The sequence below is a fragment of the Phyllobates terribilis genome, unplaced genomic scaffold (assembly GCF_046119375.1).
Source record: "Phyllobates terribilis strain yellow unplaced genomic scaffold, ASM4611937v1 Scaffold_8__6_contigs__length_399053987, whole genome shotgun sequence".
Classification (NCBI taxonomy): Eukaryota; Metazoa; Chordata; class Amphibia; order Anura; family Dendrobatidae; genus Phyllobates; species Phyllobates terribilis.
Window position 1 is genome coordinate 189,463,723 of NW_027362768.1, and position 25,688 is coordinate 189,489,410.

The following is a 25,688-nucleotide window of genomic DNA, read 5'->3' on the forward strand; positions in this document are numbered from 1 at the left end:
CTCCTCTCGCCTTGGGCCACACTCAGGGCCCTCACACGTGCTGTAGGTCTTGGCTCGCCTAAGCACAGCAGCCAGCGTGCTGCCTCTTCGCTGCTCTCTGAGTGTCAGCACGCTCTTAGACTCTCTCTGTCTGACTCTCAACTCTAACTTCTGACTCACAACTGAACTAACTCTAAACTCTAACTGAGCTGCCTGGTTCCACCCTCCCTAAATATATCCCTAACAGGCTCCCTCTGCTGGTCTGAGGTGGTAGGGTGGAGGTGTGTGAATGTGTGAGGGCCTCTTGTGGAGAAGTCCATCCATGCACCCTTTTGGGTTCTGTGGCACCAATGTGCAGCAGGACGCCAAATATACAGCACCAATCCAGAGCAATCCTGGGGCTGGAGAGGTGTACGGTGTATACAGCGCCAATCCAGAGCAATCCTGGGGCCGGAGAGGTGTACGGTGTATACAGCTCCAATCGACATCCCCCCCACATTGTAGATTTGGTTTATTAATGACATTTCCAAACTTTCTGCTGATTGCAATAAACCAATGAAAAGAGAACAAAGTAAATAAATGAAAACAACTAATATAACCAGCAGCTTCTGCAAATTCAGCATAAAATGCCACTTTTACTGATCATTAACCCCTTCCTGACCATCCTTTTTAGTACTTAGTAGAGTCAATCTGGCTGTTATAACCTGTTGCAGCTGTCACTGGCAGCCACCAGATACGTAAAGAAGCAGGTGGTCCAAAAGGGGCTCTATTAAATGCTAAAGACGCTGGTCGTGAATGGATGAAAATTCAGTAAAAGTGGCGTTTTGTGCAGAGTTGAGTTGTGTTGGGGAGGATCAGCACAGTATGAGGGCGTTACTGATGTTACATGGGGCTGCGTTCCCTCCTGGACATTTTTAGTTACTGACGGCCTGTATGATATGCAAAGGACCTATGTAGTCAGCAAAGAGCCAAATTACTGAGTAGCCGAGCTGCGGACACATCTGGAAGTGTTTGCTGCACCAGGTTACAGAGGGGACATTGCCTCTGCGACTGACCTGGGTGTAAGGGACCAGCTGCCTGTAAATGGAGGTGACAGAGAGGCTCCCTGCGAGAGGAACTGGGAGCCAGGGAAGGAGCAGAGCTGACAGTAAGTGCATGATAGCTGACATTGTCCTAGCCACAGCCAGGTGAGCACTATCCAGTAACACGAGAGAGCACTGAGACCACTGCACCAGAGCAAGTAACGTCCAGTTTAAGAGGGAACACCCCACAACATCTGCCGTATACTGTGAACACCCCACAAGACTTGTCATATACCGGGAACACCCCACAAGACCTGTCATATACCGGGAACACCCCACAAGACCTGCCATATACCGGGAACACCCCACAAGACCTGCCGTATACCTGGAGCACCCTACAAGACCTGCTGTATACAGGGAACACCCGACAAGACCTGCTGTTTACCGGGAACACCCCACAAGACCTGCCTTATACCTCCACAAGTCCTGCCGTATGCCGTTTACCGGGAACACCCCACAAGACCTGCCGTTTACCGGGAACACTCCACAAGACCTGCCACATACTGAGAACACCCCACAAGACCTGTCGTATACAGGGAACACCCCACAAGACCCGCCGTATACTGGGAACACCCCACAAGACTTGGCATGTACCAGGAACACCCCACAAGACCAACCGTATACCTGGAACACGCCACAAGATCAGCCGTATACCTGGAACACGCCACAAGACCTGGCGTATACCAGGAACACCCCACAAGACTTGGCTTATGCCAGGAACACCCCACAAGACCTGCTGTATACCGAGAACACCCAACAAGATCCACCGTATACCTAGAACACCCAACAAGACCCGCCGTATACCGAGAACACCCCACAAGACCTGCCGTATACCGAGAACACCCCACAAGACCTGCCGTATACCGGGAACACCCCACAAGACCTGCCGTATACAGAAGATACCCAAAACCCGATGTTCTGTAGAAGTTCTGTCCTACTCATCTAGGCATCACTATTCGTCCCCTATCAGAGGCTTTGATTCTTTCATTTGCCCTTTTTTTTTTGCTTCCAGCACTTTAACTTCCATATTGTTTACTTGCTGCCTGATATTTCCCCCTGAGCGGCGCCAATGTCACCGGATAATCAGTGTTATTCACTTTATCAGTTTGTCATATACAGAGAACAAAAGCACAAGGAATGGACTCCACTCACATGTGAATTTCAGCTCTGCAGTAAAGTGACTACCAAAGACCTAAACTGGAAAAAGAAATAGAATGGGGCCGATGTATCAATGTGCGCACAATGTGGGAATGATCCAACACGTCCACGATTCTCCCATTTGATACATGATCAATCTTCCCTCTTGGACACGGATCCTTGCTCTTATTGTCACCGATACATTGTATCCAAGAATTTTTATTTTAAATTTGAAAATTGCATTCCACAACTAAAAAAAACCCCGACAATCTGTGAAGCCGCTTAATTATTTATCTGCCCTCTGGTACAAGAAAAACAAATATATACCGAAGCTCCGCACATTCTCCTATGCGGGAAAGTAAAAAGAAAAGAAATACACTTGATATCTCGTCAGCGAGGGGTAGAAATTGTCAAAACTGTGATCCGCATACAAAGAAAAAAAAATAACACATAATGCATATGGAGGCTCCAAGCTCTGCTAAGCCGGAGGACCCCTCCCCTCCCCCCCGTCCATGTAATGCATTTGTAATTCTGCATATTCTTGAGATATGACAGCGGTATAATCCGTGCCCCCCGCTGAGGAGAAGCAGCCGGGCTGCAATGTTCTGCCTCCGAGATATACAGACACATTACGCTTGTCACTGCTATGAGAATCATTTGCAAACTGCCAGTTGTAAGAATTGAACTGTAACCAAACTGTGAGCCCGCTGTGAGCTACAGATGTGTGAAAATAAAAGAAGTCTTGCATCGGAGGCGTTCTCCCGCTAACGCTAATGTTCCGTAACAAACTTGCTGTACCGGGTGACAGCGGGCGATGGATCGCGGCGCTCAAACTTGTAACATATTACATCATTTGAATTTTCCTCCTCTTGCAATGAGAGGCCGGTATTATGTTAAGTAATCACAGAGGCGCTACAAGATTTCAATTACCGACCTTCTGTCGGCTTACCTGATGTTTATTGTCCCTGTGATACAGAGAAATGCAGACACTGGCACAGACCTGATTTTTCCATCAATTGACTGGACTGGAATAGTTTTGAATGCAGCAGAGGTGAGTTTGCATCAGTGTAGAGGCGCAATTGTATGCCATTGGACTCATGTCTTTGTAATATCGTGATGGATGCCATCTGGCACATGAAACCCAGCTGAAGCCAAAAATGAAACAATGCTATGAACTGAGCGTTATTTCAAAGGGGCAAAAGTACAGTGTGCTACCCGTATCTAAATACCCACTGCTGCAATCTAGCAAGTGTTTTATCTCTGCACACTGAGATGGACTCACAGCTACACTGCTCAGTAGGCTGTCTAATGTCCTCAAAGCCGCATGTTCTAGTAGGTGTTTAATCTCACACCAGTTCTAAATTCACAGCTACAATGCTTGGTGGTGTTGTGCAATATCATTAATGTTGCTACATTCTAGTAAGTGTTTTATCTTACCCCACGGATGGATTATTATTATTATTATTATTATTTATTATTATAGCGCCATTTATTCCATGGCGCTTTACATGTGATAGTGATATACATAACAAAAGCATTTACATAATCTTAACAAAACGAGTCAGCGACTGGTACAGGAGGAGCGAGGACCCTGCCCGCGAGGGCTCACAGTCTACGAGGGATGGGTGAGGATACAGTAGGTGAGGGTAGAGCTGGTCGTGCAGTGGTGTTTACTGCAGGTTGTAGGCTTGTCGGAAGAGGTGGGTCTTCAGGTTCCTTTTGAAGGTTTCCACGGTCGGCGAGAGTCTGATATGTTGGGGTAGAGAGTTCCAGAGTAGGGGGGAAGCACGGGAGAAATCTTGTATACGAGTGTGGGAGGAGGAGATAAGAGGGGAGTAGAGCAGGAGATCTTGTGAGGATCGAAGGTTGCGTGCAGGTAAGTACCGGGAGACTAGGTCACAGATGTATGGGGGAGACAGGTTGTGGATGGCTTTGTATGCCATGGTTAGAGTTTTGAACTGAATTCTCTGGGCAATAGGGAGCCAGTGAAGGGATTGACAGAGAGGAGAGGCCGGGGAATAGCGGGGGGACAGGTGGATTAGTCGAGCAGCAGAGTTTAGGATAGATTGGAGAGGTGCAAGAGTGTTGGAAGGGAGGCCACAGAGCAGGAGGTTGCAGTAGTCGAGGCGGGAGATGATGAGGGCGTGCACTAGTGTTTTTGCAGAGTCTTTGCTGAGGAATGCACGGATCCGGGAGATGTTTTTGAGTTGGAGTCGGCAGGAGGTGGAAAGGGCTTGAATATGTGGCTTGAAGGAGAGATCAGAGTCCAGGGTTACCCCAAGGCAGCGAGCTTGTGGGACTGGGGAGAGTGAACAGCCATTGACGTTGATGGATAGGTCGGATGGGGGATGTGAATGAGAGGGTGGAAAGATGATGAACTCTGTTTTATCCATGTTGAGTTTTAGAAACCTGTCGGAGAAGAAGGATGAGATGGCGGACAGACATTGTGGGATTCTGGTTAGTAGGGAGGAGATATCGGATTCACAGCTATACTGCTTTATATTGCTGTATAATGTCCTCAAAGTGGCAGCGTTCCAGTAAGTATTTTATCTCACACAAGTGCTGAATTCACAGCTACAATGCTCAGTACTGCTGTGCAATATCCTTAATGTTGCTACATTCTAGTAAGTGTTTTATCTTACCCCAGATATAGATTCAAAGCTATACTGCTTAGTATTGCTGTATAATGTCCTCAGTATAGCAGCATTTTAGTAAGTGTTTAATCTCAAACCAGTGGATTTAGGCTGCGTGCCCACTATGCGTTTTTCAAGCGTTTTTGATGCGGAATTTCCGTAGCGGAAACGCTTTAAAAACGCTTGGTAATACGTGCCCCATTGACCCCAATGAAAATCCACATGTTCTGTGCACATGCTGCAGAATTTTCCGCAGCGGATTTTCTGTGCGGAAAAATCCACGGCATGTCCATTATTTCTGCGTTTCCGCATGCGGATTTGACTACTCAATGCATTTGAAAAACGCAAGTCAAATCCGCATGTAAAAACTATGCAAAAAAATAAAAAAACGCGTGTAAAATCCGCAAGCGTTTTTACTGCCAAGGACATGTGGAAATTTTCTGCTTCAATTCTGCATCGTGGGCACATAGCCTGACAGCTACAATTCTCAGTATTGCTGTGCAATATCCTAAATGTTGCTACATTCTAGTAAGTGTTTTATCTCACTCCAGGGATAGATTCACAGCTGAACTTTCTTAGTATTGCTGTATAATATCCTTCATGCTGCTGTGGTTATCTAGTAAGTGTTATAAGTATTGACAGCCACACTAATAATTTTTGCTGTATGCTGTCATTGATACTGCTGGTGTTTTTTTGTATTTTATCTCACCCCAAAGCTGGTTTGACATCCACACTCTCCAGTACTGCTATGTTTTATCTCACCCCAGAACTGAATTTATAGCAGCATTGCTCAGTACTGTTGTATAATGTCCTTCATACTTTTTCTGGTTTCTAGTAAATGTGTTATCTCTCTCCAGAGCAGGATTAACAGTTACATTACTTAGTACTGCTGTATAATGTCCTCCATACTGCTATTGCAATGTAATAAGTCTTTTATCTTACCCTAGAGCTGGAATCACCCTAGAACTGGATCTAAATTGCTTAATACTGTTGTATAATGCATTTCATGCTTTTGCTAGCAAGTGTAGTATCTCACCTCATAGCTGAATTCACAGCTACACTGCTCAGTAATTATTTATAAAGTCCTCCATGCTGCAGCTGTTTCTCAACATGTGTTATGTAAGGTCAAGAGTAGAGGAATCCCTTATGTCTGTGTGTGCTGTATATGGCAGTCATTATAACAGCTCATCCTCACCCACCAGCTCAGAGACAACTGAAAATCACAAATAAGTCTGCAGAGGTGAAACTGCAGGATACGAGTTATATAATGGCCAGAAATAGTGTTATTCCTCCTCTAAACACACATAGCATGTTATCCTGAACATGACAGGTATGCTGTAATTAATCACAGAGGCAGTGCCAGGTTTCAATTTCCAACCTTTTTATCAGGTTACTTGATGTTTATTGTTCTCCTATGTGATACAGAGAAATCTACAAACCTGGCGGCAGAGACTAGCAAACACCTGATTTTCCATGAATCAATTGGCTTATATTATTTATCTTCTGATAAGTATTTCCGGGGATAAATGACGAACTCGGCTCTGCTTCATCTGTGCAAGTTATATTGCAGCACAGTTTTCGGTGCATGCACAGCTGGTATGAGCCTCCACCTCTTTAACGAGGTCCTCAGATGACACTTTGGGGTTCGCTCGCCAGTCCTCCAGGCCCACCGCTGATTCTGCAAAAGAAAATACGGGTCACAATGTATCAGAAAAGTCGACTGTATCGAAATCACTTACTGTAAATTATATACAGAAATGGCCGTGCAGGTTATTACAGACGCTCAGGTGATGTCAGATCCGGGATAATGTTATAATCTACAAGTTCTGGAAAACTATATAGGCACCAAAGTAGAAACTCAAACCCCTCTAAAGGGCCATGGAGAAGGGACCACATCTTAGTTTGATGGATCCATCCATTCCTCCTTGGTGTGACCCAGTGGATGGGTGATATAAATGTCAGGAAGACCCACCATCTCAGTGATGGGCTAAGGGACTGGAGACCTATGAGAGGAGGGTACTGTGATGTCTTGACACAGATTTGTTTCCTCCTCTTTTCAGACTAAAGAAACTTCCAAAAGAATTCAGAATTTTGAATGAAAGTAAAGTTCAATTTTTCATTAGTTTATGGCCAATTTGTATCCCCCAAACAACCCCTTTAAAAAAGATCTGTCCCCTCCCCGGACATGTCTGCTTAAGTAAATAGTTGTATTAACATTTCTGGAGCATCTTTTTCTGAAAGTGCTGCTGTTCCTCTGTTATCCCTCCTGGAAATAATATAAAAAAAAGAAGCAGACATCTGGGTGTCTAAGCAGCCGGGGATGTGTCCGCACACCGTCACATTGTCCAGTCAGTGCTGACAGTGTTAGGGCTCATTCAGACCTCTGTGCAAATCAGTCCAAGATCGGACCACAATGCAAGGACTGGCGGTGGGTCCCTCGACCTGAGCGTGACAGTCTCATAGAAATATCTGAAGCCGGTGGAGATAGCAGCAGCCAGTCCGTGCATTGCTGTCTGATCTCAGACTGATTTGCACCAAGGTCTGAATGAGCTCTTAGACCTCCTGGGTACACACCCATTTCCAGGAGGAATAACAGAGGTACTACACTAAATAGATTTCTTAGAAAAATTGCTGCAGAATTATAATGTCATGGAGCACAGAAGTTTCCAGTGCAATAGAAATGACAGGACAGGGGAGGGATCCTCTCTATGTTGGGACTTTCCCTATCCAGTTTTATGAGTCCTTTGGTGACTTGTTCTTGGGGATCATATGTGCAGTTCTTCCAGTGCAATAGATATGACAGGACAGGGGAGGGATCCTCTCTATGTTGGGACTTTCCCTATCCAGTTTTATGAGTCCTTTGGTGACTTGTTCTTGGGGATCATATGTGCAGCTCTTCCAGTGCAATAGAAATGACAGGACAGGGGAGGGATCCTCTCTATGTTGGGACTTTCCCTATCCAGTTTTATGAGTCCCTTGGTGACTTGTTCTTGGGGATCATATGTGCAGCTCTTCCAGTGCAATAGAAATGACAGGACAGGGGAGGGATCCTCTCTATGTTGGGACTTTCCCTATCCAGTTTTATGAGTCCTTTGGTGACTTGTTCTTGGGGATCATATGTGCAGTTCTTCCAGTGCAATAGAAATGACAGGACAGGGGAGGGATCCTCTCTATGTTGGGACTTTCCCTATCCAGTTTTATGAGTCCCTTGGTGACTTGTTCTTGGGGATCATATGTGCAGCTCTTCCAGTGCAATAGAAATGACAGGACAGGGGAGGGATCCTCTCTATGTTGGGACTTTCCCTATGCAGTCCTTTGGTGACTTGTTCTTGGGGATCATATGTGCAGCTCGCAGCTGACAAGTCCTAGACACCAATTTAGGATTTTGTATTATACAATATTTTTGTGTTAGGAAAACCCCATTCTGTGATACAGAATAGCGTTTTTGAGATGTTTGTGATATAGATGATTACTTCTTGCCTTGTAGTTGTATCTTGTGCCATATAATAATATAATAATTTTTTGTGTCATTTTATTGTTTTTACTTATTTTTTCATCTTTATTTTTACAGCAGGCTCCACCTAATTCCCAGGGGGTTTACAGGCTGATATCGTCACAGAGACGCCCCCCTTCTACATGTCCGTGCACAAACTTTTCATCACAACCGTTCTATAGGGGGATTACATACAGGAGCGAGCGCATAAATCAGTCATGGCCAAAATAGCAGAAATATTAATAATCTACAGCCGGTGTGGAGCGACAGCAGGAGCTATCAGAGGGATCAATAATCCCCGGTGACAGATGACCTTATTCTCTTGGCTCACAAGAGGCTTAGAGAATATATTTAGTATATGAGGGTTAGTGAGACAAATCGCTGCTGGCACAGAGCACATTACCGGCTCCATTTCATCAGTAGTGCGAGCAGATCGGCTGCCGACTCCCATCACGGAGAATGTACGGGCAGCCATTACTAACTGGCGTTATTGCAATTTATTTGGAAATGCACTCAATTTTTTTATATATATTTTTTATTAATAAGCTTTTTATGCAACTTCCCTTCAAGATATGTAAATTTATACTCGCACCCCAGCACCGGGCTGCGGCCATGAATCACTGCAGACTCCGCGTTCAGTACTCGCGTCCCAGTTTTTACACTTGAACACCCCCGAACATACATTAAACTCCTCCGTCTCTGTTCCCTCGTATGGGAAAATAATAAAACCATTGACATATAGAGCCAGATCCCCACCGGTGGAGCGCCCCCCCAGGGGTACACACTAACAACAGGGGGCGCCGTGTATGTGTGTTATGGAGGAGTCGTGTATCTGTGTTATGGAGGAGCCGTGTATGTGTGTTATGGGGGAGTCGTGTATCTGTGTTATGGAGGAGTCGTGTATCTGTGTTATGGAGGAGCCGTGTATCTGTGTTATGGAGGAGTCGTGTATCTGTGTTATGGAGGAGTCGTGTATCTGTGTGTTATGGGGGAGTCGTGTATCTGTGTTATGGAGGAGCCGTGTATCTGTGTTATGGAGGAGTCGTGTATCTGTGTGTTATGGGGGAGTCGTGTATCTGTGTTATGGAGGAGCCGTGTATCTGTGTTATGGAGGAGTCGTGTATCTGTGTTATGGAGGAGTCGTGTATCTGTGTTATGGGGGAGCCGTGTATCTGTGTTATGGGGGAGTCGTGTATCTGTGTGTTATGGGGGAGTCGTGTATCTGTGTTATGGAGGAGTCGTGTATCTGTGTTATGGAGGAGTCGTGTATCTGTGTGTTATGGGGGAGTCGTGTATCTGTGTGTTATGGGGGAGTCGTGTATCTGTGTTATGGGGGAGTCGTGTATCTGTGTTATGGGGGAGTCGTGTATCTGTGTTATGGAGGAGTCGTGTATCTGTGTTATGGAGGAGTCGTGTATCTGTGTTATGGAGGAGTCGTGTATCTGTGTTATGGAGGAGTCGTGTATCTGTGTTATGGGGGAGTCGTGTATCTGTGTGTTATGGAGGAGTCGTGTATCTGTGTGTTATGGGGGAGTCGTGTATCTGTGTTATGGAGGAGTCGTGTATCTGTGTTATGGAGGAGTCGTGTATCTGTGTTATGGGGGAGTCGTGTATCTGTGTTATGGAGGAGTCGTGTATCTGTGTTATGGAGGAGTCGTGTATCTGTGTTATGGGGGAGTCGTGTATCTGTGTTATGGAGGAGTCGTGTATCTGTGTTATGGAGGAGTCGTGTATCTGTGTTATGGAGGAGTCGTGTATGTGTGTTATGGGGGAGTCGTGTATGTGTGTTATGGGGGAGTCGTGTATCTGTGTTATGGGGGAGTCGTGTATCTGTGTTATGGAGGAGTCGTGTATCTGTGTTATGGAGGAGTCGTGTATCTGTGTTATGGGGGAGTCGTGTATCTGTGTTATGGAGGAGTCGTGTATCTGTGTTATGGGGGAGTCGTGTATCTGTGTTATGGGGGAGTCGTGTATCTGTGTTATGGGGGAGTCGTGTATCTGTGTTATGGAGGAGTCGTGTATCTGTGTTATGGGGGAGTCGTGTATCTGTGTGTTATGGAGGAGTCGTGTATCTGTGTGTTATGGGGGAGTCGTGTATCTGTGTTATGGAGGAGTCGTGTATCTGTGTTATGGAGGAGTCGTGTATCTGTGTTATGGAGGAGTCGTGTATCTGTGTTATGGAGGAGTCGTGTATCTGTGTTATGGGGGAGTCGTGTATCTGTGTTATGGAGGAGTCGTGTATCTGTGTTATGGGGGAGTCGTGTATCTGTGTTATGGAGGAGTCGTGTATCTGTGTTATGGGGGAGTCGTGTATCTGTGTTATGGAGGAGTCGTGTATCTGTGTTATGGAGGAGTCGTGTATCTGTGTTATGGGGGAGTCGTGTATCTGTGTTATGGGGGAGTCGTGTATCTGTGTTATGGAGGAGCCGTGTATCTGTGTTATGGAGGAGTCGTGTATGTGTGTTATGGAGGAGTCGTGTATCTGTGTTATGGAGGAGTCGTGTATCTGTGTTATGGAGGAGTCGTGTATCTGTGTTATGGAGGAGTCGTGTATCTGTGTTATGGAGGAGTCGTGTATGTGTGTTATGGAGGAGTCGTGTATCTGTGTTATGGAGGAGTCGTGTATCTGTGTTATGGAGGAGCCGTGTATCTGTGTTATGGAGGAGTCGTGTATCTGTGTTATGGAGGAGCCGTGTATCTGTGTTATGGAGGAGTCGTGTATGTGTGTTATGGGGGAGTCGTGTATCTGTGTTATGGAGGAGCCGTGTATCTGTGTTATGGAGGAGCCGTGTATCTGTGTTATGGAGGAGTCGTGTATCTGTGTTATGGAGGAGTCGTGTATGTGTGTTATGGAGGAGTCGTGTATGTGTGTTATGGAGGAGTCGTGTATGTGTGTTATGGAGGAGTCGTGTATCTGTGTTATGGAGGAGCCGTGTATCTGTGTTATGGAGGAGCCGTGTATCTGTGTTATGGGGGAGTCGTGTATCTGTGTTATGGGGGAGTCGTGTATCTGTGTTATGGAGGAGTCGTGTATCTGTGTTATGGAGGAGCCGTGTATCTGTGTTATGGGGGAGTCGTGTATCTGTGTTATGGAGGAGTCGTGTATCTGTGTTATGGGGGAGTCGTGTATCTGTGTTATGGAGGAGTCGTGTATCTGTGTTATGGGGGAGTCGTGTATGTGTGTTATGGAGGAGTCGTGTATGTGTGTTATGGAGGAGTCGTGTATGTGTGTTATGGAGGAGTCGTGTATCTGTGTTATGGAGGAGCCGTGTATCTGTGTTATGGAGGAGTCGTGTATCTGTGTTATGGGGGAGTCGTGTATCTGTGTTATGGAGGAGTCGTGTATCTGTGTTATGGAGGAGCCGTGTATCTGTGTTATGGGGGAGTCGTGTATCTGTGTTATGGAGGAGTCGTGTATCTGTGTTATGGGGGAGTCGTGTATCTGTGTTATGGAGGAGTCGTGTATCTGTGTTATGGGGGAGTCGTGTATCTGTGTTATGGAGGAGTCGTGTATCTGTGTGTTATGGAGGAGCCGTGTATCTGTGTTATGGAGGAGTCGTGTATCTGTGTGTTATGGAGGAGTCGTGTATCTGTGTTATGGAGGAGTCGTGTATCTGTGTTATGGAGGAGTCGTGTATCTGTGTTATGGAGGAGTCGTGTATCTGTGTTATGGAGGAGTCGTGTATCTGTGTTATGGAGGAGTCGTGTATGTGTGTTATAGGGGAGCCGTGTATCTGTGTTATGGAGGAACCGTGTATCTGTGTTATGGAGGAGTCGTGTATCTGTGTTATGGAGGAGTCGTGTATCTGTGTTATGGGGGAGTCGTGTATCTGTGTTATGGAGGAGTCGTGTATCTGTGTTATGGGGGAGTCGTGTATCTGTGTTATGGAGGAGTCGTGTATCTGTGTTATGGAGGAGTCGTGTATCTGTGTTATGGAGGAACCGTGTATCTGTGTTATGGAGGAGTCGTGTATCTGTGTTATGGGGGAGTCGTGTATCTGTGTTATGGAGGAGTCGTGTATCTGTGTTATGGAGGAGCCGTGTATCTGTGTTATGGAGGAGTCGTGTATCTGTGTTATGGAGGAGTCGTGTATCTGTGTGTTATGGAGGAGTCGTGTATCTGTGTTATGGAGGAGTCGTGTATCTGTGTTATGGAGGAGTCGTGTATCTGTGTTATGGGGGAGTCGTGTATCTGTGTTATGGAGGAGTCGTGTATCTGTGTTATGGAGGAGCCGTGTATCTGTGTGTTATGGAGGAGTCGTGTATCTGTGTTATGGAGGAGTCGTGTATCTGTGTGTTATGGGGGAGTCGTGTATCTGTGTTATGGAGGAGTCGTGTATCTGTGTTATGGAGGAGTCGTGTATCTGTGTTATGGAGGAGTCGTGTATCTGTGTTATGGAGGAGCCGTGTATCTGTGTTATGGAGGAGTCGTGTATCTGTGTGTTATGGAGGAGTCGTGTATCTGTGTTATGGAGGAGTCGTGTATCTGTGTTATGGAGGAGCCGTGTATCTGTGTTATGGAGGAGTCGTGTATCTGTGTTATGGAGGAGTCGTGTATCTGTGTTATGGAGGAGTCGTGTATCTGTGTTATGGAGGAGTCGTGTATCTGTGTTATGGAGGAGTCGTGTATCTGTGTTATGGAGGAGTCGTGTATCTGTGTTATGGAGGAGTCGTGTATCTGTGTTATGGAGGAGTCGTGTATCTGTGTTATGGAGGAGTCGTGTATCTGTGTTATGGGGGAGTCGTGTATCTGTGTTATGGAGGAGTCGTGTATCTGTGTTATGGAGGAGTCGTGTATCTGTGTTATGGAGGAGTCGTGTATCTGTGTTATGGAGGAGTCGTGTATCTGTGTTATGGAGGAGTCGTGTATCTGTGTTATGGAGGAGCCGTGTATCTGTGTTATGGAGGAGTCGTGTATCTGTGTTATGGGGGAGTCGTGTATCTGTGTTATGGAGGAGTCGTGTATCTGTGTTATGGAGGAGTCGTGTATCTGTGTTATGGAGGAGTCGTGTATCTGTGTTATGGAGGAGTCGTGTATCTGTGTTATGGAGGAGCCGTGTATCTGTGTTATGGAGGAGTCGTGTATCTGTGTTATGGGGGAGTCGTGTATCTGTGTTATGGAGGAGTCGTGTATCTGTGTTATGGGGGAGTCGTGTATCTGTGTTATGGAGGAGTCGTGTATCTGTGTTATGGAGGAGTCGTGTATCTGTGTTATGGAGGAGTCGTGTATCTGTGTTATGGAGGAGTCGTGTATCTGTGTTATGGAGGAGTCGTGTATCTGTGTTATGGAGGAGCCGTGTATCTGTGTTATGGAGGAGCCGTGTATCTGTGTTATGGAGGAGTCGTGTATCTGTGTTATGGAGGAGCCGTGTATCTGTGTTATGGAGGAGCCGTGTATCTGTGTTATGGGGGAGTCGTGTATCTGTGTTATGGAGGAGTCGTGTATCTGTGTTATGGAGGAGTCGTGTATCTGTGTTATGGAGGAGTCGTGTATCTGTGTTATGGGGGAGTCGTGTATCTGTGTTATGGAGGAGTCGTGTATCTGTGTTATGGAGGAGTCGTGTATCTGTGTTATGGAGGAGTCGTGTATCTGTGTTATGGGGGAGTCGTGTATCTGTGTTATGGAGGAGTCGTGTATCTGTGTTATGGAGGAGTCGTGTATCTGTGTTATGGAGGAGTCGTGTATCTGTGTTATGGGGGAGTCGTGTATCTGTGTTATGGGGGAGTCGTGTATCTGTGTTATGGGGGAGTCGTGTATCTGTGTTATGGGGGAGTCGTGTATCTGTGTTATGGAGGAGTCGTGTATCTGTGCTATGGGGGAGTCGTGTATCTGTGTTATGGAGGAGTCGTGTATCTGTGTTATGGAGGAGTCGTGTATCTGTGTTATGGAGGAGTCGTGTATCTGTGTTATGGGGGAGTCGTGTATCTGTGTTATGGAGGAGTCGTGTATCTGTGTTATGGGGGAGTCGTGTGTCTGTGTTATGGAGGAGTCGTGTATCTGTGTTATGGAGGAGTCGTGTATCTGTGTTATGGAGGAGTCGTGTATCTGTGTTATGGGGGAGTCGTGTATCTGTGTTATGGAGGAGTCGTGTATCTGTGTTATGGAGGAGTCGTGTGTCTGTGTTATGGAGGAGTCGTGTATCTGTGTTAAGGGGGAGTCGTGTATCTGTGTTATGGGGGAGTCGTGTATCTGTGTTATGGAGGAGTCGTGTATCTGTGTTATGGGGGAGTCGTGTATCTGTGTTATGGAGGAGTCGTGTATGTGTGTTATGGAGGCACTGTGTATGTGTGTTATGGGGGAGTCGTGTATCTGTGTTATGGGGGAGTCGTGTATCTGTGTGTTATGGGGGAGTCGTGTATCTGTGTTATGGAGGAGCCGTGTATGTGTGTTATGGAGGAGTCGTGTATCTGTGTTATGGAGGAGTCGTGTATCTGTGTTATGGAGGAGTCGTGTATCTGTGTTATGGAGGAGTCGTGTATGTGTGTTATGGAGGCACTGTGTATGTGTGTTATGGGGGAGTCGTGTATCTGTGTTATGGGGGAGTCGTGTATCTGTGTGTTATGGGGGAGTCGTGTATCTGTGTTATGGAGGAGTCGTGTATCTGTGTTATGGAGGAGTCGTGTATCTGTGTTATGGAGGAGTCGTGTATCTGTGTTATGGAGGAGTCGTGTATCTGTGTTATGGAGGAGTCGTGTATCTGTGTTATGGAGGAGTCGTGTATCTGTGTTATGGAGGAGTCGTGTATCTGTGTTATGGAGGAGTCGTGTATCTGTGTTATGGAGGAGTCGTGTGTCTGTGTTATGGAGGAGTCGTGTATCTGTGTTATGGAGGAGTCGTGTATCTGTGTTATGGAGGAGTCGTGTATCTGTGTTATGGAGGAGTCGTGTATGTGTGTTATGGAGGAGTCGTGTATCTGTGTTATGGGGGAGTCGTGTATCTGTGTGTTATGGAGGAGTCGTGTGTCTGTGTTATGGAGGAGTCGTGTATCTGTGTTATGGAGGAATCGTGTATCTGTGTTATGGAGGAGTCGTGTGTCTGTGTTATGGAGGAGTCGTGTATCTGTGTTATGGAGGAGTCGTGTATCTGTGTTATGGAGGAATCGTGTATCTGTGTTATGGGGGAGTCGTGTATCTGTGTTATGGAGGAGTCGTGTATCTGTGTTATGGAGGAGTCGTGTGTCTGTGTTATGGAGGAGTCGTGTATCTGTGTTATGGAGGAGTCGTGTATCTGTGTTATGGAGGAGTCGTGTATCTGTGTTATGGGGGAGCCGTGTATCTGTGTTATGGAGGAATCGTGTATCTGTGTTATGGGGGAGTCGTGTATCTGTGTTATGGAGGAGTCGTGTGTCTGTGTTATGGAGGAGTCGTGTATGTGTGTTATGGGGGAGTCGTGTATCTGTGTTATGGAGGAGTCGTGTATCTGTGTTATGGGGGAGTCGTGTATCTGTGTTATGGAGGAGTCGTGTATCTGTGTTAAGGGGGAGTCGTGTATCTGTGTTATGGGGGAGTCGTGTATCTGTGTTATGGAGGAGTCGTGTATCTGTGTTATGGAGGAGTCGTGTATCTGTGTTATGGAGGAGTCGTGTATCTGTGTTATGGAGGAGCCGTGTATCTGTGTGTTATGGGGGAGTCGTGTATCTGTGTTATGGAGGAGTCGTGTATCTGTGTTATGGGGGAGTCGTGTATCTGTGTTATGGAGGAGTCGTGTATCTGTGTTAAGGGGGAGTCGTGTATCTGTGTTATGGGGGAGTCGTGTATCTGTGTTATGGAGGAGTCGTGTATCTGTGTTATGGAGGAGTCGTGTATCTGTGTTAAGGGGGAGTCGTGTATCTGTGTTATGGGGGAGTCGTGTATCTGTGTTATGGAGGAGTCGTGTATCTGTGTTATGGAGGAGTCGTGTATCTGTGTTATGGAGGAGTCGTGTATCTGTGTTATGGAGGAGTCGTGTATCTGTGTTATGGAGGAGCCGTGTATCTGTGTGTTATGGAGGAGTCGTGTATGTGTGTTATGGAGGAGTCGTGTATCTGTGTTATGGAGGAGTCGTGTATCTGTGTTAAGGGGGAGTCGTGTATCTGTGTTATGGGGGAGTCGTGTATCTGTGTTAAGGGGGAGTCGTGTATCTGTGTTATGGGGGAGTCGTGTATCTGTGTTATGGAGGAGTCGTGTATCTGTGTTATGGAGGAGTCGTGTATCTGTGTTATGGAGGAGTCGTGTATCTGTGTTATGGAGGAGCCGTGTATCTGTGTTATGGAGGAGTCGTGTATCTGTGTTATGGAGGAGTCGTGTATCTGTGTTATGGGGGAGTCGTGTATCTGTGTTATGGAGGAGTCGTGTGTCTGTGTTATGGAGGAGTCGTGTATCTGTGTTATGGAGGAGTCGTGTATCTGTGTTATGGAGGAGTCGTGTATCTGTGTTATGGAGGAGTCGTGTATCTGTGTTATGGAGGAGTCGTGTGTCTGTGTTATGGAGGAGTCGTGTATCTGTGTTAAGGGGGAGTCGTGTATCTGTGTTATGGGGGAGTCGTGTATCTGTGTTATGGAGGAGTCGTGTATCTGTGTTATGGAGGAGTCGTGTATCTGTGTTATGGGGGAGTCGTGTATCTGTGTTATGGGGGAGTCGTGTATCTGTGTTATGGAGAAGTCGTGTATCTGTGTTATGGAGGAGTCGTGTATCTGTGTTATGGAGGAGTCGTGTATCTGTGTTATGGGGGAGTCGTGTATCTGTGTTATGGGGGAGTCGTGTATCTGTGTTATGGGGGAGTCGTGTATCTGTGTTATGGGGGAGTCGTGTATCTGTGTTATGGAGAAGTCGTGTATCTGTGTTATGGAGGAGTCGTGTATCTGTGTTATGGAGGAGTCGTGTATCTGTGTTATGGAGGAGTCGTGTATCTGTGTTATGGAGGAGTCGTGTATCTGTGTTATGGAGGAGTCGTGTATCTGTGTTATGGAGGAGTCGTGTATCTGTGTTATGGAGGAGTCGTGTATCTGTGTTATGGAGGAGTCGTGTATCTGTGTTATGGGGGAGTCGTGTATCTGTGTTATGGAGGAGTCGTGTGTCTGTGTTATGGAGGAGTCGTGTATCTGTGTTATGGAGGAGTCGTGTATCTGTGTTATGGAGGAGTCGTGTATCTGTGTTATGTGGGAGCCGTGTATCTGTGTTATGGAGGAATCGTGTATCTGTGTTATGGGGGAGTCGTGTATCTGTGTTATGGTGGAGTCGTGTATCTGTGTTATGGGGGAGTCGTGTATCTGTGTTATGGGGGAGTCGTGTATCTGTGTTATGGGGGAGTCGTGTATCTGTGTTATGGGGGAGTCGTGTATCTGTGTTATGGAGAAGTCGTGTATCTGTGTTATGGAGGAGTCGTGTATCTGTGTTATGGAGGAGTCGTGTATCTGTGTTATGGAGGAGTCGTGTATCTGTGTTATGGAGGAGTCGTGTATCTGTGTTATGGAGGAGTCGTGTATCTGTGTTATGGAGGAGTCGTGTATCTGTGTTATGGAGGAGTCGTGTATCTGTGTTATGGAGGAGTCGTGTATCTGTGTTATGGGGGAGTCGTGTATCTGTGTTATGGAGGAGTCGTGTGTCTGTGTTATGGAGGAGTCGTGTATCTGTGTTATGGAGGAGTCGTGTATCTGTGTTATGGAGGAGTCGTGTGTCTGTGTTATGGAGGAGTCGTGTATCTGAGTTATGGAGGAGTCGTGTATCTGTGTTATGGAGGAGTCGTGTATCTGAGTTATGGAGGAGTCGTGTATCTGTGTTATGGAGGAGTCGTGTATCTGTGTTATGGAGGAGTCGTGTATCTGTGTTATGGAGGAGTCGTGTGTCTGTGTTATGGAGGAGTCGTGTGTCTGTGTTATGGGGGAGTCGTGTATCTGTGTTATGGGGGAGTCGTGTATCTGTGTTATGGTGGAGTCGTGTATCTGTGTTATGGAGGAGTCGTGTATCTGTGTTATGGAGGAGTCGTGTGTCTGTGTTATGGAGGAGTCGTGTATCTGTGTTATGGAGGAGTCGTGTATCTGTGTTATGGAGGAGTCGTGTATCTGTGTTATGGAGGAGTCGTGTATCTGTGTTATGGAGGAGTCGTGTATCTGTGTTATGGAGGAGTCGTGTATCTGTGTTATGGAGGAGTCGTGTATCTGTGTTATGGAGGAGTCGTGTATCTGTGTTATGGAGGAGTCGTGTATCTGTGTTATGGAGGAGTCGTGTATCTGTGTTATGGAGGAGTCGTGTATCTGTGTTATGGAGGAGTCGTGTATCTGTGTTATGGAGGAGTCGTGTATCTGTGTTATGGAGGAGTCGTGTATCTGTGTTATGGAGGAGTCGTGTATCTGTGTTATGGAGGAGTCGTGTATCTGTGTTATGGAGGAGCCGTGTATCTGTGTTATGGAGGAGTCGTGTATCTGTGTTATGGAGGAGCCGTGTATCTGTGTTATGGAGGAGCCGTGTATCTGTGTTATGGAGGAGTCGTGTATCTGTGTTATGGAGGAGCCGTGTATCTGTGTTATGGAGGAGCCGTGTATCTGTGTTATGGGGGAGTCGTGTATCTGTGTTATGGAGGAGCCGTGTATCTGTGTTATGGGGGAGTCGTGTATCTGTGTTATGGAGGAGCCGTGTATCTGTGTTATGGAGGAGTCGTGTATCTGTGTTATGGGGGAGTCGTGTATCTGTGTTATGGAGGAGCCGTGTATCTGTGTTATGGGGGAGTCGTGTATCTGTGTTATGGAGGAGCCGTGTATCTGTGTTATGGAGGAGTCGTGTATCTGTGTTATGGGGGAGTCGTGTATCTGTGTTATGGAGGAGTCGTGTATCTGTGTTATGGGGGAGTCGTGTATCTGTGTTATGGAGGAGCCGTGTATCTGTGTTATGGAGGAGTCGTGTATCTGTGTTATGGGGGAGTCGTGTATCTGTGTTATGGAGGAGTCGTGTGTCTGTGTTATGGGGGAGTCGTGTATCTGTGTTATGGGGGAGTCGTGTATCTGTGTTATGGAGGAGTCGTGTATCTGTGTTATGGAGGAGCCGTGTATCTGTGTTATGGGGGAGTCGTGTATCTGTGTTATGGAGGAGTCGTGTATCTGTGCTTTGGAGGAGTCGTGTATCTGTGTTATGGAGGCACTGTGTATGTGTGTTATGGAGGCACTGTGTATGTGTGTTATGGGGGAGTCGTGTATCTGTGTTATGGAGGAGTCGTGTATCTGTGTTATGGAGGCACTGTGTATGTGTGTTATGGAGGAGTCGTGTATCTGTGTTATGGAGGAGCCGTGTATCTGTGTTATGGAGGCACTGTGTATGTGTGTTATGGGGGAGTCGTGTATCTGTGTTATGGAGGAGTCGTGTATCTGTGTTATGGAGGAGCCGTGTATCTGTGTTATGGAGGAGTCGTGTATCTGTGTTATGGAGGAGTCGTGTATCTGTGTTATGGAGGAGTCGTGTATCTGTGTTATGGAGGAGTCGTGTATCTGTGTTATGGGGGAGTCGTGTATCTGTTTTATGGAGGAGCCGTGTATCTGTGTTATGGAGGAGTCGTGTATCTGTGTTATGGAGGAGTCGTGTATCTGTGTTATGGAGGAGTCGTGTATCTGTGTTATGGAGGAGTCGTGTATCTGTGTTATGGGGGAGTCGTGTATCTGTTTTATGGAGGAGCCGTGTATCTGTGTTATGGAGGCACTGTGTATGTGTGTTATGGGGGAGTCGTGTATCTGTGATATGGAGGAGCCGTGTATCTGTGTTATGGAGAAGCCGTGTATCTGTGTTATGGAGGCACTGTGTATCTGTGTTATGGAGGAGTCGTGTATCTGTGTTATGGAGGAGCCGTGTATCTGTGTTATGGAGGCACTGTGTATGTGTGTTATGGGGGAGTCGTGTATCTGTGATATGGAGGAGCCGTGTATCTGTGTTATGGAGGAGCCGTGTATCTGTGTTATGGAGGCACTGTGTATGTGTGTTATGGGGGAGTCGTGTATCTGTGATATGGAGGAGCCGTGTATCTGTGTTATGGAGAAGCCGTGTATCTGTGTTATGGAGGCACTGTGTATCTGTGTTATGGAGGAGTCGTGTATCTGTGTTATGGAGGAGCCGTGTATCTGTGTTATGGAGGCACTGTGTATGTGTGTTATGGAGGAGTCGTGTATCTGTGTTATGGGGGAGTCGTGTATCTGTGTTATGGAGGAGTCGTGTATCTGTGTTATGGAGGAGTCGTGTATCTGTGTTATGGAGGAGTCGTGTATCTGTGTTATGGAGGAGCCGTGTATCTGTGTTATGGGGGAGTCGTGTATGTGTGTTATGGAGGAGTCGTGTATCTGTGTGTTATGGGGGAGTCGTGTATCTGTGTTATGGAGGAGTCGTGTATCTGTGTTATGGGGGAGTCGTGTATGTGTGTTATGGAGGAGTCGTGTATCTGTGTTATGGAGGAGTCGTGTATCTGTGTGTTATGGAGGAGTCGTGTATCTGTGTTATGGAGGAGTCGTGTATCTGTGTTATGGAGGAGCCGTGTATCTGTGTTATGGAGGAGTCGTGTATCTGTGTTATGGAGGAGTCGTGTATGTGTGTTATGGAGGAGTCGTGTATCTGTGTTATGGGGGAGTCGTGTATCTGTGTTATGGAGGAGTCGTGTATCTGTGTTATGGAGGAGTCGTGTATCTGTGTTATGGAGGTGTCGTGTATCTGTGTTATGGAGGAGTCGTGTATCTGTGTTATGGGGGAGTCGTGTATCTGTGTGTTATGGAGGAGTCGTGTATCTGTGTTATGGAGGAGTCGTGTATCTGTGTTATGGAGGAGTCGTGTATCTGTGTTATGGAGGAGTCGTGTATCTGTGTTATGGGGGAGTCGTGTATCTGTGTGTTATGGAGGAGTCGTGTATCTGTGTTATGGAGGAGTCGTGTATCTGTGTTATGGAGGAGTCGTGTATCTGTGTTATGGAGGAGTCGTGTATCTGTGTTATGGAGGAGTCGTGTATCTGTGTTATGGAGGAGCCGTGTATCTGTGTTATGGAGGAGTCGTGTATCTGTGTTATGGAGGAGTCGTGTATCTGTGTTATGGAGGAGTCGTGTATCTGTGTTATGGAGGAGTCGTGTATCTGTGTTATGGAGGAGCCGTGTATCTGTGTTATGGGGGAGCCGTGTATCTGTGTTATGGAGGAGTCGTGTATCTGTGTTATGGAGGAGTCGTGTATCTGTGTTATGGAGGAGTCGTGTATCTGTGTTATGGAGGAGTCGTGTATCTGTGTTATGGAGGAGTCGTGTATCTGTGTGTTATGGGGGAGTCGTGTATGTGTGTGTTATGGGGGAGTCGTGTATCTGTGTTATGGGGGAGTCGTGTATCTGTGTTATGGAGGAGTCGTGTATGTGTGTTATGGAGGAGCCGTGTATCTGTGTTATGGAGGAGTCGTGTATCTGTGTTATGGAGGAGCCGTGTATCTGTGTTATGGAGGAGTCGTGTATCTGTGTTATGGAGGAGCCGTATATCTGTGTTATGGAGGAGCCGTGTATCTGTGTTATGGAGGAGTCGTGTATCTGTGTTATGGAGGAGCCGTGTATCTGTGTTATGGAGGAGCCGTGTATCTGTGTTATGGAGGAGTCGTGTATCTGTGTTATGGGGGAGTCGTGTATCTGTGTTATGGGGGAGTCGTGTATCTGTGTTATGGAGGAGTCGTGTATCTGTGTTATGGAGGAGCCGTGTATCTGTGTTATGGAGGAGCCGTGTATCTGTGTTATGGAGGAGCCGTGTATCTGTGTTATGGGGGAGTCGTGTATCTGTGTTATGGGGGAGTCGTGTATCTGTGTTATGGGGGAGTCGTGTATCTGTGTTATGGAGGAGTCGTGTATCTGTGTTATGGAGGAGTCGTGTATCTGTGTTATGGAGGAGTCGTGTATCTGTGTTATGGGGGAGTCGTGTATCTGTGTGTTATGGAGGAGCCGTGTATCTGTGTTATGGGGGAGTCGTGTATCTGTGTTATGGGGGAGCCGTGTATCTGTGTTATGGAGGAGCCGTGTATCTGTGTTATGAAGGAGTCGTGTATCTGTGTTATGGAGGAGTCGTGTATCTGTGTTATGGGGGAGTCGTGTATCTGTGTGTTATGGAGGAGCCGTGTATCTGTGTTATGGAGGAGTCGTGTATCTGTGTTATGGAGGAGTCGTGTATGTGTGTTATGGAGGAGTCGTGTATCTGTGTTATGGGGGAGTCGTGTATCTGTGTGTTATGGGGGAGTCGTGTATCTGTGTTATGGGGGAGCCGTGTATCTGTGTTATGGAGGAGCCGTGTATCTGTGTTATGAAGGAGTCGTGTATCTGTGTTATGGAGGAGTCGTGTATCTGTGTTATGGGGGAGTCGTGTATCTGTGTGTTATGGAGGAGCCGTGTATCTGTGTTATGGAGGAGTCGTGTATCTGTGTTATGGGGGAGTCGTGTATCTGTGTGTTATGGAGGAGCCGTGTATCTGTGTTATGGAGGAGTCGTGTATCTGTGTTATGGAGGAGTCGTGTATCTGTGTTATGGGGGAGTCGTGTATCTGTGTTATGGGGGAGTCGTGTATCTGTGTTATGGAGGAGTCGTGTATCTGTGTTATGGGGGAGTCGTGTATCTGTGTTATGGGGGAGTCGTGTATCTGTGTTATGGGGGAGTCGTGTATCTGTGTTATGGAGGAGCCGTGTATCTGTGTTATGGAGGAGTCGTGTATCTGTGTTATGGGGGAGTCGTGTATCTGTGTGTTATGGAGGAGCCGTGTATCTGTGTTATGGGGGAGTCGTGTATCTGTGTTATGGGGGAGCCGTGTATCTGTGTTATGGAGGAGCCGTGTATCTGTGTTATGAAGGAGTCGTGTATCTGTGTTATGGAGGAGTCGTGTATCTGTGTTATGGGGGAGTCGTGTATCTGTGTGTTATGGAGGAGCCGTGTATCTGTGTTATGGAGGAGTCGTGTATCTGTGTTATGGAGGAGTCGTGTATGTGTGTTATGGAGGAGTCGTGTATCTGTGTTATGGGGGAGTCGTGTATCTGTGTGTTATGGGGGAGTCGTGTATCTGTGTTATGGGGGAGCCGTGTATCTGTGTTATGGAGGAGCCGTGTATCTGTGTTATGAAGGAGTCGTGTATCTGTGTTATGGAGGAGTCGTGTATCTGTGTTATGGGGGAGTCGTGTATCTGTGTGTTATGGAGGAGCCGTGTATCTGTGTTATGGAGGAGTCGTGTATCTGTGTTATGGAGGAGTCGTGTATCTGTGTTATGGGGGAGTCGTGTATCTGTGATATGGAGGAGCCGTGTATCTGTGTTATGGAGGAGTCGTGTATCTGTGTTATGGAGGAGTCGTGTATGTGTGTTATGGAGGAGTCGTGTATCTGTGTTATGGAGGAGTCGTGTATCTGTGTTATGGAGGAGTCGTGTATCTGTGTGTTATGGAGGAGTCGTGTATCTGTGTTATGGGGGAGTCGTGTATGTGTGTTATGGAGGAGCCGTGTATCTGTGTTATGGAGGAGTCGTGTATCTGTGTTATGGGGGAGTCGTGTATCTGTGTTATGGGGGAGTCGTGTATCTGTGTTATGGAGGAGTCGTGTATCTGTGTTATGGAGAAGTCGTGTATCTGTGTTATGGAGGAGTCGTGTATCTGTGTGTTATGGGGGAGTCGTGTATCTGTGTTATGGAGGAGTCGTGTATCTGTGTTATGGAGGAGTCGTGTATCTGTGTTATGGGGGAGTCGTGTATCTGTGTTATGGAGGAGTCGTGTATCTGTGTTATGGAGGAGTCGTGTATCTGTGTTATGGAGGAGCCGTGTATCTGTGTTATGGAGGAGCCGTGTATCTGTGTTATGGAGGAGTCGTGTATCTGTGTTATGGGGGAGTCGTGTATCTGTGTTATGGAGGAGTCGTGTATCTGTGTTATGGGGGAGTCGTGTATCTGTGTTATGGAGGAGTCGTGTATCTGTGTTATGGAGGAGTCGTGTATCTGTGTTATGGAGGAGTCGTGTATGTGTGTTATGGAGGAGTCGTGTATCTGTGTTATGGAGGAGCCGTGTATCTGTGTTATGGAGGAGCCGTGTATCTGTGTTATGGAGGAGTCGTGTATCTGTGTTATGGGGGAGTCGTGTATCTGTGTTATGGGGGAGTCGTGTATCTGTGTTATGGGGGAGTCGTGTATCTGTGTTATGGGGGAGTCGTGTATCTGTGTTATGGGGGAGTCGTGTATCTGTGTTATGGGGGAGCCGTGTATCTGTGTTATGGAGGAGCCGTGTATCTGTGTTATGGAGGAGTCGTGTATCTGTGTTATGGAGGAGTCGTGTATCTGTGTTATGGAGGAGTCGTGTATCTGTGTTATGGAGGAGTCGTGTATCTGTGTTATGGAGGAGTCGTGCATCTGTGTTATGGGGGAGTCGTGTATCTGTGTGTTATGGAGGAGCCGTGTATCTGTGTTATGGAGGAGCCGTGTATCTGTGTTATGGAGGAGTCGTGTATCTGTGTTATGGAGGAGTCGTGTATGTGTGTTATGGAGGAGTCGTGTATGTGTGTTATGGAGGAGTCGTGTATCTGTGTTATGGAGGAGTCGTGTATCTGTGTTATGGAGGAGTCGTGTATCTGTGTTATGGGGGAGCCGTGTATCTGTGTTATGGAGGAGTCGTGTATCTGTGTTATGGGGGAGTCGTGTATCTGTGTGTTATGGAGGAGCCGTGTATCTGTGTTATGGAGGAGCCGTGTATCTGTGTTATGGAGGAGTCGTGTATCTGTGTTATGGAGGAGTCGTGTATCTGTGTTATGGAGGAGTCGTGTATGTGTGTTATGGAGGAGTCGTGTATCTGTGTTATGGGGGAGTCGTGTATCTGTGTTATGGAGGAGTCGTGTATGTGTGTTATGGAGGAGTCGTGTATCTGTGTTATGGAGGAGCCGTGTATCTGTGTTATGGAGGAGTCGTGTATCTGTGTTATGGAGGAGCCGTGTATCTGTGTTATGGAGGAGTCGTGTATCTGTGTTATGGAGGAGTCGTGTATCTGTGTGTTATGGAGGAGTCGTGTATCTGTGTTATGGAGGAGTCGTGTATGTGTGTTATGGAGGAGTCGTGTATCTGTGTTATGGGGGAGTCGTGTATCTGTGTTATGGAGGAGTCGTGTATCTGTGTTATGGAGGAGTCGTGTATCTGTGTTATGGAGGAGTCGTGTATCTGTGTTATGGAGGAGCCGTGTATCTGTGTTATGGAGGAGTCGTGTATCTGTGTTATGGAGGAGTCGTGTATATGTGTTATGGAGGAGTCGTGTATCTGTGTTATGGAGGAGTCGTGTATCTGTGTTATGGGGGAGTCGTGTATCTGTGTTATGGAGGAGTCGTGTATCTGTGTTATGGAGGAGCCGTGTATCTGTGTTATGGAGGAGTCGTGTATCTGTGTTATGGA

At 46.7% G+C, this 25,688-nt stretch overlaps 1 protein-coding gene across 1 annotated transcript in view; it reads right to left on the reverse strand.

Annotated features, from left to right (window-relative positions):
- Positions 1-6,217: 6,217 nt before the first annotated feature.
- LOC141157104 (vitellogenin-1-like) overlaps positions 6,218-25,688 on the reverse strand; it is a 164,208-nt gene continuing 144,737 nt past the window's right edge. The window contains exon 35 of the mRNA XM_073643952.1: positions 6,218-6,509. Coding sequence (XP_073500053.1) covers positions 6,391-6,509 — 119 coding nt within the window. The 3' untranslated portion in view covers positions 6,218-6,390. The remainder of the gene's footprint in view (positions 6,510-25,688) is intronic.